The 21,349-nt window shown below is 42.1% G+C and overlaps 1 protein-coding gene across 4 annotated transcripts; it reads left to right on the top strand.

Annotated features, from left to right (window-relative positions):
• Nucleotides 1–1,692: 1,692 nt before the first annotated feature.
• On the top strand, nucleotides 1,693–20,891 carry NIPSNAP3A (nipsnap homolog 3A). 4 transcript variants are annotated; one of them, XM_072153868.1, is made up of 6 exons: nucleotides 1,693–1,939; nucleotides 11,561–11,768; nucleotides 15,688–15,846; nucleotides 17,048–17,197; nucleotides 17,478–17,564; nucleotides 20,648–20,891. In XM_072153868.1, exons 1-6 carry the CDS (start codon nucleotides 1,856–1,858, stop codon nucleotides 20,722–20,724), a joined length of 765 nt encoding a protein of 254 aa, XP_072009969.1. In that variant the 5' UTR covers nucleotides 1,693–1,855; the 3' UTR covers nucleotides 20,725–20,891. The 4 variants fall into 4 exon arrangements, with proteins under 4 accessions (XP_072009969.1, XP_072009965.1, XP_072009980.1 ...); XM_072153864.1 differs by having other exon boundaries at nucleotides 1,693–1,945; XM_072153879.1 differs by lacking the exon at nucleotides 1,693–1,939 and adding an exon at nucleotides 4,804–4,877.
• The last annotated feature ends 458 nt before the right edge of the window (nucleotides 20,892–21,349 follow it).

Below are 21,349 nucleotides of genomic sequence, written 5' to 3'. Positions count from 1 at the left end.
ATAAACAATATGAGTTTTAAAACATATGTTTCATGAGACGATGATTGGTCAGTATTGTTTTTGGAAAAATAGACCGGGTAATTTAAAATAAATAAAAGAACATTTTGAAAAAGTGTTTTAAAGTAGTTCTCAGAGAAATATTGTTATAGAAGAGCTGGACCTTAATGTAAAGTATTTACACATTTGCCCCTGTCCCCATAATCTAATCAACCTACCACTGTGTTTTGCTGTGTGGGAAGAAACCAGAGGAAACTGATGCAAACGTGGAGAGAACATTCATACTCTTTGCAGATGTTGACCCTGGGACTTGAGCCCAGGTCCCCAGTGCTGCAAAGCTGTAATGCTAACCACTAAGCCACCGTGCTGCCCCATTGAAAGCCAAGCACATTGACAAGATCCACTCTTCTTTAAGCTTCCTATGACCTTATTTTAAAGAAAAAAAACTAACACCTATGGAGCCCGGCGCCCGGTCCGACTGAGCACCGAAACGCCCATTTCAGTGCAGAAATTTGTGTCACATAAAGATTAGTACAGCCATGACATAAAAGGGTCGCATGCGACACATATGTGGAGCGGACATTTCACTTCTAAAATACCTGTGCAATATGGTGCCGGCGCACGTACAGTTTGTGCAAAGTGCGACAGAAAACCTGAGGCTGCATTCACACATTGATTTTTGATCGTGCTTCCTGTGTGATCACATGTCGAGGTAACTTTGCGTAACCATTGTGTTTCTCAAAACCCAATCAAATCATAACTTTTGAATGTGGCATAAAGAATAACAGAGCCATATGTCACATCTTTCAGAACTCCATAAGTGGAACTTTATCCCATTCCTAACTCCGCCCCTTTGTGGGTACATAGTATAATGCCACCCTAAGTGGCCCCACTTCTGGTGACATCCCATATGGGCTGAATGTTTTAACACTTTTTAAAGTTTATAGCCGAAGCTGCTTCGGCGCTGCGTGCTCGGTATTTACAGCTTACCCCTACCATTTGAAATGGTAGGTTTCCTTTAATGGCCTCTTCCTGTGGCCCACCCACACTATATAGTGTTTCACCCCTGATGTATTATGCTATAATGTAATCCCCCAGCTAATAATATGCCACCAGTTGTGGCCCATCTTTCCCGCGTGCAGCTGACTGGCATGATGACATCATAACTTTGCATGTCCTGGCCTCCATTGTGGCTGAGGCCTACCTTTTTGAGTAGAAAGAGGTAGATAGAGCAGAAGAGTACTGAAAATCTGCGACTGTCCCACTCAATCCAGGAAGGTTGTGAGGCATGAAAAGCTACAATAACACAGACATGTCAGGAGAAGTGTCCCATCACCTTTAAGAGGAGAATTATTAGCATCTCTAGCTACTGCCATGTCTGGGAGTATAGACAGCTCTTCCATGATTTCCCATGGCTCCTAAGTATGCTCCTCACTCCAAAACTGTATCAGACTGTAAGATACTTACATGTTTACTAGGAAACTGTATGATTTCCTGTAATAATATGAGAAAAACTTAAGCACAGAACATCCCTCGTATCTCCACAGCTATTGTAATAATGTGTCTTATTCTGATTTCACTCGATTGTAGCTAGTCTGGGCTGGGAATACAAGGTTTCCTTTTGTTATTTCTCCCTGTTGGAGCTTTTGGTATAGTCCAGACTCCCTATGCTTGACTACAGTGGCACAGGCTGAAGGAGGTGTGGTCTGCCCAGGCTGCAGGTTCAGAGGGCATGCCCTGCAGCACGTCCATAGAGATTGCAGCCTGTGCCCTCCATCACTGACACCAATAACTCAGGTTTCCTATACTTTTTCTGTTTCCTCAGGACTCGCAGTGTATCATTAAAGGTGCTGACAAGATGATGTGCACACTACGGACCTTGTTCTTAAAGGGAAAGTTTCCTACAGCAGCTGCATGGAAGGAGGTGACGAGAAGTGCACAGGTACAGGTAGGATTCTGAGCACTGCCTATGTTACTGCACTGTGTAGACCTCAGTGCAGCTCTGCTGTATGTTACTGCACTGTGCAGACCTCAGTGCAGCTCTGCTGTATGTTACTGCACTGTGCAGACCTCAGTGCAGCTCTGCTGTATGTTACTACACTGTGTAGACCTCAGTGCAGCTCTGTTGTATGTTACTGCACTGTGCAGACCTCAGTGCAGCTCTGCTGTATGTTACTGCACTGTGTAGACCCCAGTGCAGCTCTGCTGTATGTTACTGCACTGTGTAGACCTCAGTGCAGCTCTGCTGTATGTTACTGCACTGTGCAGACTTCAGTGCAGCTCTGCTGTATGTCACTGCACTGTGCAGACCCCAGTGCAGCTGTGCTGTATGTTACTACACTGTGTAGACCCCAGTGCAGCTCTGCTGTATGTTACTGCACTGTGTAGACCCCAGTGCAGCTCTGCTGTATGTTACTGTACTGTGCAGACCTCAGTGCAGCTCTGCTGTATGTTACTGTACTGTGCAGACCTCAGTGCAGCTCTGCTGTATGTTACTGCACTGTGCAGACCTCAGTGCAGCTCTGCTGTATGTTACTGCACTGTGCAGACCTCAGTGCAGCTCTGCTGTATGTTACTGCACTGTGTAGACCTCAGTGCAGCTCTGCTCTATGTTACTGCACTGTGTAGACCCCGGTGCAGCTCTGCTGTACGTTACTGTACTGTGTAAACCCCAGTGCAGCTCTGCTGTATGTTACTGCACTGGGCAGACCTCAGTGCAGCTCTGCTGTATGTTACTGTACTGTGTAGACCTCAGTGCAGCTCTGCTGTATGTTACTGTACTGTGTAGACCCCAGTGCAGCTCTGCTGTATGTTACTGTACTGTGTAGACCCCAGTGCAGCTCTGCTGTATGTTACTGCACTGTGTAGACCCCAGTACAGCTCTGCTGTATGTTACTGCACTGTGTAGACCCCAGTGCAGCTCTGCTGTATGTTACTGCACTGTGTAGACTCCAGTGCAGCTCTGCTGTATGTTACTGCACTGTGTAGACCTCAGTGCAGCTCTGCTGTATGTTACTGCACTGATTAGACCTCAGTGCAGCTCTGCTGTATGTTACTGTACTGTGTAGACCCCAGTGCAGCTCTGCTGTATGTTACTGCACTGATTAGACCCCAGTGCAGCTCTGCTGTATGTTACTGCACTGTGTAGACCCCAGTGCAGCTCTGCTGTATGTTACTGCACTGTGTAGACCCCAGTGCAGCTCTGCTGTATGTTACTGCACTGATTAGACCCCACTGCAGCTCTGCTGTATGTTACTGTACTGTGTAGACCCCAGTGCAGCTCTGCTGTATGTTACTGTACTGTGTAGATCGCAGTGCAGCTCTGCTGTATGTTACTGCACTGCGTAAACCCCAGTGCAGCTCTGCTGTATGTTACTGCACTGCGTAGACCTCAGTACAGCTCTGCTGTATGTTACTGCACTGTGTAGACCCCAGTACAGCTCTGCTGTATGTTACTGCACTGTGGAGACCTCAGTGCAGCTCTGCTGTATGTTACCGCACTGTGTAGACCCCAGTGCAGCTCTGCTGTATGTTACTGCACTGTGTAGACCCCAGTGCAGCTCTGCTGTATGTTACTGCACTGTGCAGACCTCAGTGCAGCTCTGCTGTACGTTACTGTACTGTGTAGACCTCAGTGCAGCTCTGCTGTACGTTACTGTACTGTGTAGACCTCAGTGCAGCTCTGCTGTATATTATTGTACTGTGTAGACCTCAGTGCAGCTCTGCTGTATGTTACTGCACTGTGTAGACCCCATTGCAGCTCTGCTGTATGTTACTGCACTGATTAGACCCCAGTGCAGCTCTGCTGTATGTTACTGCACTGCGTAAACCCCAGTGCAGCTCTGCTGTATGTTACTGCACTGCGTAGACCTCAGTGCAGCTCTGCTGTATGTTACTGCACTGTGTAGACCCCAGTGCAGCTCTGCTGTATGCTACTGTACTGTGTAGACCCCAGTGCAGCTCTGCTGTGTGTTACTGTACTGTGTAGACCTCAGTGCAGCTCTGCTGTACGTTACTGTACTGTGTAGACCTCAGTACAGCTCTGCTGTATGTTACTGCACTGTGTAGACCCCAGTACAGCTCTGCGGTATGTTACTGCACTGTGGAGACCTCAGTGCAGCTCTGCTGTATGTTACTGCACTGTGTAGACCCCAGTGCAGCTCTGCTGTATGTTACTGCACTGTGTAGACCCCAGTGCAGCTCTGCTGTATGTTACTGCACTGTGTAGACCTCAGTGCAGCTCTGCTGTATGTTACTGTACTGTGTAGACCTCAGTGCAGCTCTGCTGTACGTTACTGTACTGTGTAGACCCCAGTGCAGCTCTGCTGTATGTTACTACACTGTGTATACCCCAGTGCAGCTCTGCTGTATGTTACTGCACTGTGTAGACCCCAGTGCAGCTCTGCTGTATGTTACTGTACTGTGTACACCTCAGTGCAGCTCTGCTGTATGTTACTGTACTGTGTAGACCTCAGTGCAGTTCTGCTGTATGTTACTGTACTGTGTAGACCCCAGTGCAGCTCTGCTGTATGTTACTGCACTGTGTAGACCCCAGTGCAGCTCTGCTGTATGTTACTGCACTGTGTAGACCCCAGTGCAGCTCTGCTGTATGTTACTGCACTGTGTAGACCTCAGTGCAGCTCTGCTGTATGTTACTGCACTGTGTAGACCTCAGTGCAGCTCTGCTGTATGTTACTGCACTGATTAGACCTCAGTGCAGCTCTGCTGTATGTTACTGTACTGTGTAGACCCCAGTGCAGCTCTGCTGTATGTTACTGCACTGATTAGACCCCAGTGCAGCTCTACGGACCTTGTTCTTAAAGGGAAAGTTTCCTACAGCAGCTGCATGGAAGGAGGTGATGAGAAGTGCACAGGTACAGGTAGGGTTCTGAGCACTGCCTATGTTACTGCACTGTGTAGACCTCAGTGCAGCTCTGCTGTATGTTACTGCACTGTGCAGACCTCAGTGCAGCTCTGCTGTATGTTACTGCACTGTGCAGACCTCAGTGCAGCTCTGCTGTATGTTACTGCACTGTGCAGACCTCAGTGCAGCTCTGCTGTATGTTACTGCACTGTGTAGACCCCAGTGCAGCTCTGCTGTATGTTACTGCACTGTGTAGACCCCAGTGCAGCTCTGCTGTATGTTACTGCACTGTACTGTGTAGACCCCAGTGCAGCTCTGCTGTATGTTACTGTACTGTGTAGACCCCGGTGCAGCTCTGCTGTATGTCACTGTACTGTGTAGACCCCAGTGCAGCTCTGCTATATGTCACTGCACTGTGTAGACCCCAGTGCAGCTCTGCTTTATTTTCGTGCACTCTGTAGTGCATCACTTTAATGTATTTGTGTATATATAAAGTTTGGCTAATAAAGATATATTGCACCAGCTTATACAGGGTCTGTGTGTACGAAGAGTGAAACTAAAAGGGCTGCAGAGAGTGCCCACACACGTATCCATACTAGTGTCTAGCAAGTGGCAATGCCCCTTGGCACACTGTATCAGAGGACAGCTGTATCATGAATACCATGTGTGTTACAATTTAGCACAGGTATAAAGTTAAAGGAATAAGATGAATACCAGTATATCACATATATCGCCACACAAAATGATAGACAAACTGTATTGTTTGCATGCTTCTACATCTATGAATCTTTGCAAGATATTATAATTTAATGCAATAATATTGATAATAAGGGCTTTCTATTTACCCTTGTATAAGCCTAGTTTTTCAGCACAAAAAAATTTCTGAAAAACCCTAACTCGGCTGTATACTGGGGGACAGAGGCTGGCAGGCTGTATACTGGGGGACAGGGGCTGGTAGTGGCTGTATACTGGGGGACAGGGGCTGGCAGTGGCTGTATACTGGGGGACAGGGGCTGGCAGTGGCTGTATACTGGGGGACAGGGGCTGGCAGTGGCTGTATACTGGGGGACAGGGGCTGGCAGTGGCTGTATACTGGGGGACAGGGGCTGGCAGTGGCTGTATACTGGGGGACAGGGGCTGGCAGTGGCTGTATACTGGGGGACAGGGGCTGGCAGTGGCTGTATACTGGGGGACAGGGGCTGGCAGGCTGTATACTGGGGGCAGGCTAGCACCAATGCATTTCCTACCCTCGGCTTATACTCGAGTCAATAGTTTTTTTTTTGTTAAAATTAAGTAGCTCGGTTTATACTGGAGTATATACAGTAGTTTCCCATGGCAACTAATCGAGCAATTACTCAGATTTTCTAAAAATATCAAGTGAAACCTGGTTTATTGGGCAGATAAAGTTTTCTATTGCACCAAGTTTGCTACATCTTCTCTGATATTTGCTACATGCTGATGTTGTAGCAAAAATTGAAAACAGAGAATGTACAGGAGTAACTATACAATTAGTTATATAGTTAGTTATATTAATTATATATATGAATGGAGGTGTTGCTGTTGTCGTTTGACAAAGTCAATTTCCCCTATGGGGACAATAAAGCATTCTATTCTAGAACCTGTACAGGTAGTTGCACCAAAGAGTAGGTGCCCCACATATTATTGAAGTCTACACAACCTATAGTACCCCTTAGAAGGAGGGGAAAAGATATGAGGCAGAAATAGAGAGTCAAAAAGGTTATAAAAGTAACAAAATTTTATTATATGCGTGGTAAGAACACATAACCATAATTGGACATTTGTTTAAAATTATATGACAAGGTTACAGGGTGAACATACAGCAGAGAAAGAAAGCAGTCATACCCGGACACAGCAAATTGCACAAAGGGTTGAACCATTTGAATGGGCTGGTATGCATAAAATGCAAGTCTAATGATGGCATAGTCTCATGCACATTTGTAATGGCATAGCAATGCTCATGCCTAGTCTAGCCTTCGTCTCAATAAGGGGCAGCAGTCATCCCCGGACACCGTGCACATCCACTTATCAACATGGTAAGGACTGGTACTTACACGCCCTATTTGGCTATACACTCACCTAGACTAGGCATGAGCATTGCTATGCCATTACAAATGTGCATGAGACTATGCCATCATTAGACTTGCATTTTATGCATACCAGCCCAATCAAATGGTTCAACCCTTTGTGCAATTTGCTGTGTCCGGGTATGACTGCTTTCTTTCTCTGCTGTATGTTCACCCTGTAACCTTGTCATATAATTTTAAACAAATGTCCAATTATGGTTATGTGTTCTTACCACGCATATATTAAAATTTTGTTACTTTTATAACCTTTTTGACTCTCTATTTCTGCCTCATATCTTTTCCCCTCCTTCTAAGGGGTACTATAGGTTGTGTACATGCTGATGTTGCAGAATGTATAGTTTTTGAATACAAGCTACACAGTTCCTTTTAGGTAATCCACACAATTTAAACACTTTTTTCAGATAAAACAGTAAAGAACATCTACCATCAGTTTAGTAATGGGAGATGTGTACTAGTAAGAAGGACTTATTTTATTATAACTGTATATCCTGCGATTGCAGAAATATAGAGTTATAAAAGTTATGCTAATTAATATTAGAACCTAATATTTTAATGTGTGCATGGAAATGGGCGGGCCACTAGCGCTAAGGGAGGTGTACATACATTTAAATACTCCCTGAGACACTTGGGTGACGTAGCCTGAGCGCTGCAGGCTAATTTGCATAACTTTTATAACTCTATATTTCTGCGATACTGAATGCTAATTCATGTGATACTGAATCTGCACATCCATAAAATATCTGTTTCCATTGATCGAATGATCCAAACTGGCGGCATACAAAGAACCCATGATGTTGTAAGTTCAGTAGTCGTGCGATATTTGTTGTACATATTATGGGCGATCCATAGTGGCACGTCACCTATGAGAAAGATGGTGTAAGCACCTATGATGGGATAATCTGTGACAGAAACATAATTGATGTGACAACTGTTAGGTTTTTCTTGTCAACTCTCCTAAATGGTCTTGAAATACTGAAAAAATGGAGGCTTCCCATTGGGAACACGGATAGCATTTACAGTGCCCTTTAATGGGGACATGGTTTAGGAAAAGGATTCTGACAATGAAATAAAACAATGACACTGGGTGCTCTAATGCTGATCTCTAATGGCATCAAAAAGTGCAGCCGTATAAGTTAGTACTTAGTATCAGATTAGTATGTCAGCCAAAAGCAAGGAATTTAAATGATATAAAATGATTATGTCTTCCCATACCAGCACCTGTCAAGAAATTAAAGCATAAATGTCTATGCAGAGAAGTGACCTCTTTGTAGGAATATGCTTCTCGTGGAAATCCAAATGTTCCATAGCAGGTTTTTTTCCCTGCCAATATACCTGCTTATTTCTCCTAACACAGTATGAGGAATCATGATATGACAATGTCTATGGTACAAGTTATCTAAACTCCACACTGTCTATTAGCTTTTAGAATCCCCAGATGAGTTCCCAGATATCAGGGATGTAATCCCTACATTCATCCCTTCTGACATTTTGACCTTTTATCCTTTAACTTCTTGAGGCTTACATTGTGTGGTGGTAGTTATTATGTATTATTTTTTTTATTTTGTTTTGTGGTGTTTGAGTGTCAAAAGACAAAACAGATGCTATTATATATTATGAATTTTTATATTTAAGCTCCATGCTCACGAATAAAGAGGGAAAAATAGGGACAGATAGATATTTGGTCCAGAAATCAAATAATACTACAATGAAAAACTCATAAAAATTGTCTTAATATGTGCAGGGCCCATGCACAGAAGACAATAGAATTGCAGGTGTATTAAACCCGTAAAAAAGCTTTCTATAGCAGTATTATTGGCTTTCTGGAATAAATTACCATTTTATCAGGTATTCATTATTGTTTAGTATAGACCTAATGGGGCTGACTTATGATTTAGTATTTAAAGCACACCTGTCATCAGGTCTGTGTCACTAGTCCTGTCACTACTACCTGCTGGAGCAGCTCACAAGGATCCCATCCCAGCCTTTATCTAGTTATTTCATACATTAATCATTATAAAATCATCTTTTCTTTATTATGTAAATGAGGCTGGTCACATGGTCAGAGGCAGTGATGTTACCCCTCCCCTCTCCTCCCCCCTGCTCATGTCTGTGTGTAATGTATAGTAAAGCATTGCTAGTGTGTGTGCTGCATCTGGTAACATGCTGCATCCTCCTAATACACAGAGACACAGACATCAGCTACACAAGTACCTGTCATGTTCTGCTATAACATGGCTGCCTGGAGCTGTTGCATCTTTCATATACACATGCACACACAGGAATCGGGGGGCCTGGCCTCCAGCATGCACATGGAGCAACCATCACATCATTATACAGCCTCACATTATACAGGCTGTCAGTCAAGCACTGGGGGTGTGGCTGTGCCTCCCACTCATGAATAAGGTGGACAGCTTGAATATGCTAATGACTCATTGAACATTTCACAGGTCATTTGCATACAGCTTTAGGACCTCATTGCTTAGGTTTACAGGTATGTAGAGTGACATTGAAGGGATAGAGGCAATGCTCTCTAATGGCAGTTTATGAAAATCTATTTAGATTAGGGGGGTTATTTTGCATGACGGGTTCTCTTTAAGCTCCTTGCTTACAAATGTTGTGTTTGTCAATGTGCTATCTGATGATTAAACAAATAGCATGCGGCCCAGTATATTTCTATTGGCTCGCTCACACCTAGGGTTTCCGCGGTCCCATCCGACTGCCCAAGCGATGCAATCGGAGTAGATACTATTCCTACCTGTGTCTTTTCTACTGTCATTGGCACGTGAGTGGAACTCACACAATGAGGACTCTCAGGCTGCAAACAACCAACCACTTTTATGTTCAGGTAGGGTAAGATTTCTTGATTAAGCTGACATACTCTATATGTACCACGAACTTTTAACTGTGTAGACACAGAAACAAATTCCATGCTATTCTGCCTATCAATATAAAAAGTGTCAGACACTTTTACCATCATTTACATTGGAGGATAATTTATAATTAAAAAAAACCCTGAAGACTGTAAAAGATAAGATTTCCTTTTAACAACCAACCTATTTCAGCTCTTGTTTTTTTAAGTTACTCTGGTAAGAATGAATTGGCAACCTCATTGGTCAATGTGGGCAAATACGTCACTTTGCATTGGTTTTGAGAAATGTTTCCCAATAAAATGTTAGATACACTATATATAGGTTTACAGTGGAAACCTTGCTACTGATGGAGTGTTTAACTATATTGTATAAGTCGGCATAAATACTGCATAGCAAGTTGTGAATGTGTACAATTACTCACCCGACAAGCTGAACAACTATCTTTATGGTGGCTACATTCTGCTGTTGGTGCGCAGCACTTCAGATCTACTACTTCCCATCTATAACCCAGCAATTTATGACAAGGAAGCCATGTTCAGACCCTGTAGCACATCAACTGCAATTGGGCCTACATGCTCGATGTAATCTCAGTCAAATTGGGCACTACATGCAATCACCTTGGGGAGAGGAACAGAGAGGGGTCATAATAAGTAAGGGGAGCAGAGAAGGGAGGACCAATGGAAGGGGAGGGGGAGCAGAGAAGGGGTTCTTAATAAGAGTTGGATCAGTGAAAGGGACCACAATAAGAGGGGAGAGGGAATGGGGCATTGTACAGGGTAAGGCTACTTTCACGCCTAACATATGCTCGCCCAGCTGGAAGGGCAATGGAGAGGAGGGATGAGCACTTTTCCCCATGCGCAGGAGGTGCCATATGTGTCTTGTGTCGGGCGCCCTACCGCCGCCAAGAGCCTGTAGCCGTCTGTGGCTACAACAAGTTTGAAAGGGGCCTTAGAGCCATTCATTTAGGTAATATGTTGTGTGGGCATTGTAGGGGTGTGGGACAAGGGACGTGGTTTATTAAGCACCACTATGTCCCTCTTTCTTCAACCCAAAGGTTGGAAGGTCTGATTAGAAACTATTTCATGACCATGGCCTGCCAAGCATTGGTTTCCCCAAGCAATACAATGCATAGTACAATATTACATGAGACAACAGTTAGGATTTCATGAACAGGGCAACCATAAAGGATGGTTTTCCTATAAGTTGCATTGCTTTTAGAATTTGTAGTTTTCCTGTACCTGTGATCCATTAGTTACATGGGTTGTCTCTTATATACTACTGTATATGAGCAGTTGTGTGGGGACATAGTATAACTTGTGACCTCTGTTTTTCTACTAGGGGTTTAGCTGAGCTACCTCCATGAATCTCGGCCAGTGACTTTAGTGTTCTTCAACTGAGCTCTGGCTAAAAACTGTTTGGTGTCCTTGAAATTCTGCTAGAAGCTTATCAGAGACCATGACCTTTCCCTGCTAATCCACAGGGACTGAATGCTTTTACTCTATTCACATTACTGGTAGAATTTAGAGTGTATCTCCCTTACAAACTATAGAGTGGATTTTAAATTCAGTTATTTTTGTCTCCTAATGTTGGGCCCCGGGCCCTTTCCGACATTGGGTCCCTGGGGCTTCAAAAAATATGCAAAATATAAATCTGTACTGAATTCTGAATATGTTGGTAATCTCAAGATTTTATTGATTTAAAATATTTTATTTTGTGTTTTTTAGGCTACGGCTACATTTGCTACAGGCCCCCGACAAAATGACACAACTTTATATGAATTCCGTACTTATGATATCAAGCCCTCAATGATGAGTGCGTTCATGCAGCTTTGTAAGGAGAATTTTCATCTGCGCACTGCACATTCTGAATTGGTCGGCTTTTGGACATATGAATTAGGTGGACTGAATAAGGTTTTTCACATATGGAAATATGGTATGTTGCTTGCTATTAATGTCAAAAAAGCAAACCTTTTCAAATTTGTTGTTCACAAAACTATATTTAGCCAGCAAGGGTATCTTTCTGATATGTCAAGATGTATATCTATTCAAACAGGCAAGATTGACTATAGGTTCTATAACCCAGAAATTAGCCATCACCACTGGAAATGCAATGTCTGGGTGTAGATTCGTTAGAGCAGCTCTACCGAGTTTACTTCACTGGTACTGATATAAAAGGACAACATGTACTGTAAAAAAACAAGCTCTCAACCAGCTATGTAGACAAACAAATAAAATTGCTTGGAAGACGTTAAGTCAAAAATTAAAGATTTTTCTCCCCCACATTAGGTTTTATTCTACAAAATGAGTAAAACTCAAAAAATATTCATTAAGATGTTATTGTCATCTAACGTCTTAATAAAAGGTCCTTTAAAGGGAATCTGCCATTCGAAATTTACCTTATTAACCATTACCAGCATGTTGTGAAATAGATTAACACCTTCCAGGTCATGTTTCTTTCATGGCTCAGTGAAATGGCATCATCCAGAAAATCTACTTTAAAGGGGTTTTCCCAGGACAGAAAATTATCACATCTCAATCCCTAATAACATTAAAGATCATGTTAACCCCTTACTTTACAATTTTACTCAGTGTTATTGCTGTTTTAGCTCGTATCTCTCCCTCGGCAGCTTAATGCAAAATCCCAGGGTGAGAGCGGGGTCTCTCTAAGCAGACACATTATAGTCCATCTAGTTCTGTGGGGTGACAATGTGGTTAGATTATCAGGGTACAGGTGTATATGCACTTTCATCTGGCTTTTGATATTGTACTAACACACTGACACATAGAAAGAGAGATGAGACGGATCAGAGATGCATGATGCCTATTATACGTAGGCTGACAGTCAAAGGCTGACAGACTTTTACACAGTTACACTTTTAGCTCTGCTACATCTCAAAGATATGTGCCTGCATCCCTCTTCCCCCTGATCACTTATCTCCTTGTAGTTTATAGTTTGCAGCCTCTGTCTCTGCTCACAATCTCCTGGCAGGATGTGCTGACAGGAAGTGTCTGTGTCTCAGTGTCCATCAGTGTAAGCTCTGTGCAGGGGGCGTGGCTAGAGGGAGACAGCAGGGAGAGACAGAAATCTCATCTGTACACTGTCACACAGAAATCCTGATAGAAAGGACTGATAGAGACAGGTTAAAATTATATCTGTGAAATGCTGTATTTTTGTTAATAACAGTGAATTAGAGTATGTGTTATTTTGTTATCCTGAGTACATATAAGAAACTAGTCTTCATGGAAATACCCCTTTAAATTGGCTGTATGAAATCATGGAGTTCAGCTTTGAAGTCAAACTCTTCTCACCTCATAATGAAGGAGATCTGGTTAGTCATGTGTCTGGATGTAAGACCATCAATTGCAGTGAAGAGGGTATTCTGAAGTGAGGAAAGCTTGACTTCAGTGTTAAACTCTCAGCCGCCTTGACTTTATACAACCAAATTACATGTCACTTCAAAGTTCATTTTCTGGAAGGTGACGCCACCATGGTCCATGAAATTTACATGATCTTGAAGGTGTTCAACTGCTTGATGACATACTAGTAGTGTTTAATTAGGTAAATTTCTGCTGACAGGTTCCCTTTAAAGGTGATGAAAATATAAAGCAGAGATATGGGATATGTTAGTTACTAATCTGGGTTGTAAAACTATCTTTCTCAAAACCAGATGATGTACAGTTTTTAGAAATGTGAATTTTTCAAAGTCACCATTTTTTTAAAATTATAAATAAACTCAAAACATATCAACCATAATTTACTACTAACATAAAGTACAACACGTGATGAAAATCAGTCTTAAAATCATTAAGTGTTCAAAAGTTATGACCATATATTGTCAGATTACAAAAAAATGGGCTGAATCTTAAAGGGGTTTTCCCACGACAAGATCTACAGGATAGGGACTTACTTGCTGATTATTGGGGTCTCAGTGCTGAGACCACCACAGATCAAGAAAACTAGGGCTCCGAAGGGGGCCCACGTACCTCCGTCGGACCCCTTGTCACTCCGCCAGACTAATGATGCAGACGGCCTCGCATGACCGTTGTGCTCCATTAATCTCTATGGAGCTGACGGAAATTGCAGAGCGCTGCGCAAAGTGGCTGTGTCCTAAAGGCGTTAATATACTGCTTTCATTGTTTAGCCACACATAGATACATACAGAACTAATGGGCATACATATGGACTCCCAATGGCTGAGTTGTGAATCACTGATGTGGTGTGTGAATACCTTTTAGAGCGGGGTTAAATGGCCACGATTGGTAAGAGAATTCTAAAAATTTACTTTAAATGTCTCTGGTGATGCATTGGGAGCACTGGCGCTGTACTAGTACAACGCTGAGCTTAAATTGTGGGTATGGTGCGGAGCGTCAAGGGGTTCAGAATCTTGTCTTTGTGGGAATACCCCTTTAAGGGGCTGCATTAGTAACAGGCACCCAAGATGCACCTACAACCACAGTACAGCACAAAATGCCAACACAGAAATGATAAATACCACCGTACATAAATAAATAGCAACTCAGCAACCAAATACTGAATTCAATTGTACTGCAGACAATAATAAAAGATAACAACGGAGAGACCCCTGGAGCAGACAAACAACACTCCAGATAATACTGGAGACCCAGAGAGCATAAAACTACTAATACTGGAGACACCCAGAGGAGAAAAAAATAAATGAATCTTCTCCTGGCTCCTCTTCCCCTTCACTTCAGCTACTTCTCTCCTCCATGTTGTGCTTTACTCTATGTCCTGTGCTGGTTGTATGGAGCAGACCTGTTCCAGGAAAGGTAGAGGACCCAAGAACAGAAAAGTACAGCTGACAAGTACTTGCTGCTCCTGAGTCCTCTCCTGCTCCCCATACAACCTGAGTCAGGAGACAGGGTGGAGCAGTAAGGACTTCTTAGAGAGGCTTGAGAGCGACGTGTGACCTGTTTCGGGTTGGGCATCCTCTTTTGCAAATTTTTTCTTTTTCTTTTTAAGCACCTCAGCACTCATGTGCATTTATTAATACTATGATAAAATGGGTTTTCTGGTAAATTGTTATCTTCATCCATAATATTAGAAATGTGAGGTTGTATTAGTAGATTTTACATTCTATGTGGAGTCTCTGTAATAGACTATGTAGTAGATGCAAGTAGCCATACATTATGAGCTATAGTACACAGTCTATCATTTTGGAATTGCAATTAACAGCTTAGGTGCCCATGTAAATATACATAAGCATTTCTCATTGTTACAACCCTGCTCTATTTCAGAATATAATTGACCATTCAATCTGGATTTCAGCCACCAAATCCAAAGACTAGTCAGGTGAGGTATTCTGTACCTCTTTGCTTCCTATCAAGCACAGTGTCAGGCCGCATTTACACCAACGTATGCCTGCCCGGCGCGCTGTAGAGGAGGGGGTGACCCTCCCCTCTCCAAAGAGCTGCACAGCTTACAGCCGTGCACACGGGGAAAGATAGGACATGTCCCCGTCTACAGAACGGTACGGTGCCACACATCTGTGGCACTATATCGCTCTGTGCGCCCATTGCCATCTATAGGGGACATATATGTGTACATTGTATGGAGATTGTAGAGCGTATGTACTTCAGATTGCAGCTCATCCCCTAGTGCCAGCTACAGAGAGGACATGTGCCAAAGGGATGTGATATCACTGACCAGTAAAAACGGAGGCCGTGTTTACCTCTTTCTTACACTTGATTGTGCAGTTTTGGTTATTTCAGTAAAACGGAGTACAGGATTATGTGTCTCCTATAATTTTCTGCATACAAATGAGAGAAATAAATGTTCATGCTTATTCTGATATATGGTAGTAACCTCTTGTCCTTTTTTCCTTATTTCACAGACAGCTTTGCACATCGAACAGAAGTACGTTCCAAGATAGCTATAGACAAGTTATGGCAGGGAGATTTCATATCTAAAGCATTACCTATGATGGACAAACAGGACAATGAGATCGCTTACTTGGTACCATGGTGCAAACTTCAGAAACCAGAAAAAGAGGGTTAGTGTCATGTTTCTCAAGTTTATTTGTAAGCTTTTCTTACTGATAAAGTACCGAATCCGTGACATATGTTATTACATAATTTTAGCACATTAAAGGGGTTCTCTGAGCACCTATTCTACCATAGGATCAGTGTGCCTGCCACACCCAGCACTCATGACATCCATGTTGGCGACACTATAGTTGGAGTCAGAAGAATGCAGCTCTGTTTGTAGTGTATTGGCCATGGGGCCACAACACAAATGCAGTTTTTGTTGAAGGGCATGAGAGTTGCCAAAGCAATGCAGCTGTGTTCTTCCTTCTTCAACCATGATGTTCAACAGCTGATTGGAAGAGATGTCTGACGTTACAACCCAACCAGTCAACTACTAAAGGCCTAAAAGGTGCCCAGAAAACCACACACTCAGTTTGTTATACAAGTGTTAATACAGCAAATAGTAACTAAAGATTCAAAGGACATTTACTGGCTGACGGAGGCATAGTTTTTGGCTCCGTCTGATCAGTATAGGTTGAATCCGGTGAAAAAGGCAGGATCGAAAGACGTAGCAAGCTACGTCTTTCCATCCTGCTCCTTCCTGCTGGGTGACGTATGCGCTCAGTGTAGACAATATAAGCCTATGGGGAGCAGATGCAGCGTATTGTAAACTTCGTTCAGCTGGGGGGAGGACACCGTTGATGTCACTATCCAAATGAGGACAATGTCATTACTGGGGAAACACATTCTGCATCCAGAGATTGGCTTTTGCCATTGTTCACTCCTCCTCCTGCTGCATTAAGGGGGGGGGGGGGGAGTCACTGGGCAAACCATCCCACTGTATAAGCATCGGAATCTGCCCGATGTGTCCTTACAAGGTATGGCACAAAATATGATGATGGGATTCCAGCCTTACTCAGATAATGAAGACTCACAATGTGAAGGACAGGCCACGCTCACATAAGGAGTGGCAGAACATGTGCAGAACAGGCACATAAATGTCTATTCTATTTCCTTAGATCTGTGTAGTCTCTGCTGGTTTTGTTGGCTCACTGCAGGTGCTGCTGTGAACAACCTTACAAATAACCCCTTGCTGGTTTCACACTTGCACTTATTGTTGCAGGTTCTAATGGGTTTTTCATGATCTGTTTCTAGGTTTTACATGACCTATAACTGTATTAGGCAATCTACAAGCTTTGTTACACGAGTCTGTGTTTTCTTTGTTAGGGGTCTATGAAATGGTCTCCTTTCAGTTTAAACCTGGAGGTCCCGCTGTTTGGGGCAAAGCATTTCGAGCTGCCATCTCTACTCATGTTAATACTGGCTATACAAAACTTGTTGGTGTTTTTAACACTGAATATGGATTACTTAACCGAGGTAATTTATTTATGATTGGAATTATTGTATAAAAATGCATGTATATAGGTAATATATGGATAAATGCACTTAACCTCAATGTGACAGTACATGTAGGAAATGATTTCTGCATACAATGCATCTTTCTGGTTATTGTCACTGTCGTAGCGGTTTGATCTGTTTAGTAAGTACTTTGTTAACCATTTATATAAATAATTTATCCCAGCCATGTAATTTCTACAGAGCCTTGTTGAATCGTATAGTTAAAGTTATTTTACAAGTGTACTTTATGTGTACACAGTTCATGTCTTGTGGTGGAATGAGAATGCTGACAGTCGGGCTGCAGGAAGACATATGGCTCATGAAGATGCCAGAGTAGTGGCAGCAGGTAAATAAAGGACTTTAGTTTTTATATGCTTTTGAGTTATGGGCTACTTAACATTAGGAAAGATCATAAGCGTATAGTTTTGTTGATGATATTCATGTTTTGTTAAAAGGTCAAATGTTTCTCCTTTTTTTCTATACAGAAGTTAAAGGGGTTGTCTGAGAACGCCCCCAAAAAACCATTGGTGGCCGGGAGTGGGCTACTTAAAAAAAAAAAAAAAAAAAACACTTACTTACATTGTCTCGGACAACCGCTTTAAAGGAGATACTTGAACAGTAGTAATAAATAATGATGTTACCACTTAATACCCGCAGCATTAGCTTGACCCCTGGTTCTACAGTTCTTTAGCCAGGGAATTATGAAATTATTGTTTTTTTGGCATCAAGCTTTTCCAATCTTCGCTATCTTCTTCATTTGCCAAAACCTGTAAAGGAAATATTGCTGACCCCTTCTGAAAAGGCCTTCATTTCCTGTATAGGTTCCAAAACTAGGAGGTTGAATGGAGCAATTACAGTGCAGTCTCTAAAATTATCCTTTGGGGTTACCATTGATGGTCCTTTTAAGATTTGCATGTAACAAGCTTTTGTTTTTTTATTTTATTTTTGTCTGTTTCAATTTCATCATGTTGACTGGTCTCTATTTTGATTTCAAGGAAGGGTATTGTTTTCAATACAACATGGGGCTTTTAACATTGTTTATTGTGGAACATTTATAACAGCCCCCAAAGAAGAAATGACTGTAAATATTTGAGTATAAGCTGAGGCCCCCAATTTTATCACCAAAAACTGGGAAAACCTACTGCCTGCCAGCCCCCTGTAGTATATAGCCTGCCAGCCTGCCCCCTTAAGTATACAGCCAGCCGGCCCCCTTTAGTATATAGCCAGCTCGGATTAAAAAAAAACTTACATATTCACCTTCCATGGTCCCCGAGGCTCGTCGTGGGTTCTCTTCCGTCTTCTTTGCGCTGTAACAGCCGGCTGGCAAATCGCATGAATGCGTCTCTGCCGGCTGTTACAGCGGCAGAAGGTAAGTATGTACGTTTTTTTTTTATTGACTCATATATAAGCGGAGGTGAGATTTTTCAGCACATTTTCTTATACACTAGTATATATGGTAATTAAAAAAGCCCTGTTGTTGTAAAACATAGCTACATCATTTGCAGGAACTGCGATGTGGACGACTTGTACAGCTACTTTTGATAACCTGTTCCTTGGGTGGTGAGAGGAGGAAACTGTCTTCAGAGAGGATCTCTAAGTACACACACAATCTATTATCTTTCAGAAAAGACGCATAGATAATGTGGTGTTCATATGGAAAGGAACAGAAGAAGACCAAAAAACCTTCATTTCCATACTTAATAACAACAAATGTAAGCTCAAACTAACAATGGAATATAGCCGAAAAAACCCACTGTTCCTTGATATCAAAATCGAGACCAAACAACATGGCAAAATTAAAACTGACTGATTAAATAAATAAGTAAAACGCCTATTACATGCAGTGCACATCTTAAAAGGATCATCAATGGTGTCTCCAAAGGAGATTTTTTGAGACTGAACCGTAATTGCTCCACCTTAGAGAAGTTCAAGAATGCTGCTAAAGCACTTAAAAACATTTAGTCCATAGAAAATGTTCAGGGCATCAAATTAAGAAGGCATATAACGTAGCCCTACATGGTGACAGATGAACCTTACTGAAGGTTAAGGAGAAGAAAGAGAAGAAAAGAAGTTCCATCTTGTTGTTTTACTTTGTTCAAATTAGCCTTTTGAGGCCTATGTAGCCTAGGACTGCAACCTAGTTGTATAAATTGAACATTACTAATCACATATGAAATACAAGACTATCACATTGCTAATAGTGAACATAATATATCTTTTCTCGTATCTATGATAGGCCAATGAATCTGTCAACTGTCCCCGTGTTTCCTAATACCATTATTCTGTCTAGTATATACGTCACTTACTCAGCCTCCTCCAGGCGGCCCCCGCCTCTAGTGACCCAGTGACACACGTTGGGACTCGTTCACTACTGCAATGTGGTTTAGGGATACCAATTTGTTAGGACAGCACAGCAGTCAATTACCCAGTGTAGGAACGGCCTCTAGTCATCGCGCCACATGCTTGCCCTAGTGCGCTCCCAGCTATCACCGGTGCCTTTGTAGTCTGTGTTAGATGGCACCTCACCTGAGACATGTGCCAGCAAGCCAACAAGCAACATGGAAGAGATCACAGGGATCTACTCTTTGCTAATCACTTGCCAATAACAAACAATGTCAAGTGGGCATTACCTGTATATAAAAATAAATTCAACGTTTTTTTTATTTTAACAAAATATCTAAATGTTATGTTTTAAAGCACTCATTCTCTTCGACACTCCTATCCTCATTCTTGTTTTTAAATTGGGCATGATGCATCTGCTGACATGTCACATTTGTATTCCTCATGATGCACTCATTCTGGGGCATGTTTTTTTTTTTTAGATTAGATTTTTCCTAGCTGTAATAAACTGATCCAGATGAGAGACTGGAATCAGCTATATGCCTGTTAGGATGGACAGTAATGTCATACTATTACTGCACATCTTAGAAATCTACCACTCTGTCTATAGTGAAACTTTGGGATAATTGTTCTTTACTGTGGGGTATCTGCGCACAATCCATATTGTCATTAGGAAAATCAGCTTGTAAATCCACAGAAAATCCCTGCGGATCTACTTTCATGTAGTTATGTTGCTGATTTTCATGTAATTTTTATGTGTGCTCATATTTTACGTCCTTTTAGCTTACATAATTTCTGAATAAAAATCCACATCGATACAAAGATTATGCATGGTTGCCATGCAGGTTTTCACTATAAGGATGCAGATTTTTAGGGTTTATAGTTACATCCCCATTCATTTATTTTCCATGCTGATAAAAAAAATGCATCTTATGTACATTACTTTGGCAAAATTACTTGCACTTGAATGCTCCGGTATTATGCAGTAGAATTTATGCACATGAATCCACAATTAAGTGTATCTGTTTTTGATGTGTTTTATTTATTCACACGTTTCACTTAAAAAAGTATATTTTTTCATTCTTTCAGTGAGAGAAAGCGCAAGTTTCCTGGACTCGCAGATAAACATGCTTCTGATTCCAGCTCCATTCTCCCCACTTAAGTAATTCCCCCTATTTATAAAAGAAGAGTAGAGCATAAGACGCATAACCTGGCTCTTCGTTCACCAGATACATCGGATGATATTGAGTTTCTTACAGCTTTTTTCAATCTCCCTAAAAACGATTCAATTGCTTTGAGAAAATTTGAAATAAATTTTCTGTACTATTCAAAATGAGTGGTCAGCTGTGTAAAAACCCTTTCTGTATAAAAAAGATTGTGCAGTGAAGTACTTGGGATAACTGGTTCAGGGTCTGTCATCAGGAAATTACAGAAAAAAATCAATCCCAATATGTTTTCAAGCAGCTCAACACCTTAAAGATAGTGTTTCATGCATGGTGTCATCATCCAGATAATCAACTGTGAAGTGAGATGTAACTTGGCTGTATGAAGTCATGGGGGAAGAGAGCTCAGCACTGAAGTCCAGCTCTCCTCACCTCAGAACAACCCCTCCACTATGATTCATGGCATTACATCCAGAGATATAAGCAACCAGCTCTACTGAAATTTGGTGAATTATGTCAATTACAACAGAGGGGGCATGCCTAGTAGGAGAGAGCTTGACTTCAGTGCTCCAAGAAACATTACCAGGAAGGTGTTAAATTCTGTGGGTAAATGTAAAAACTAGGGGCT

This window comes from Engystomops pustulosus, chromosome 1 (assembly GCF_040894005.1).
Source record: "Engystomops pustulosus chromosome 1, aEngPut4.maternal, whole genome shotgun sequence".
Classification (NCBI taxonomy): domain Eukaryota; kingdom Metazoa; phylum Chordata; class Amphibia; order Anura; family Leptodactylidae; genus Engystomops; species Engystomops pustulosus.
Note: the sequence above shows the minus strand (reverse complement) of the source record. Positions and strands in the feature narration are given on the sequence as shown.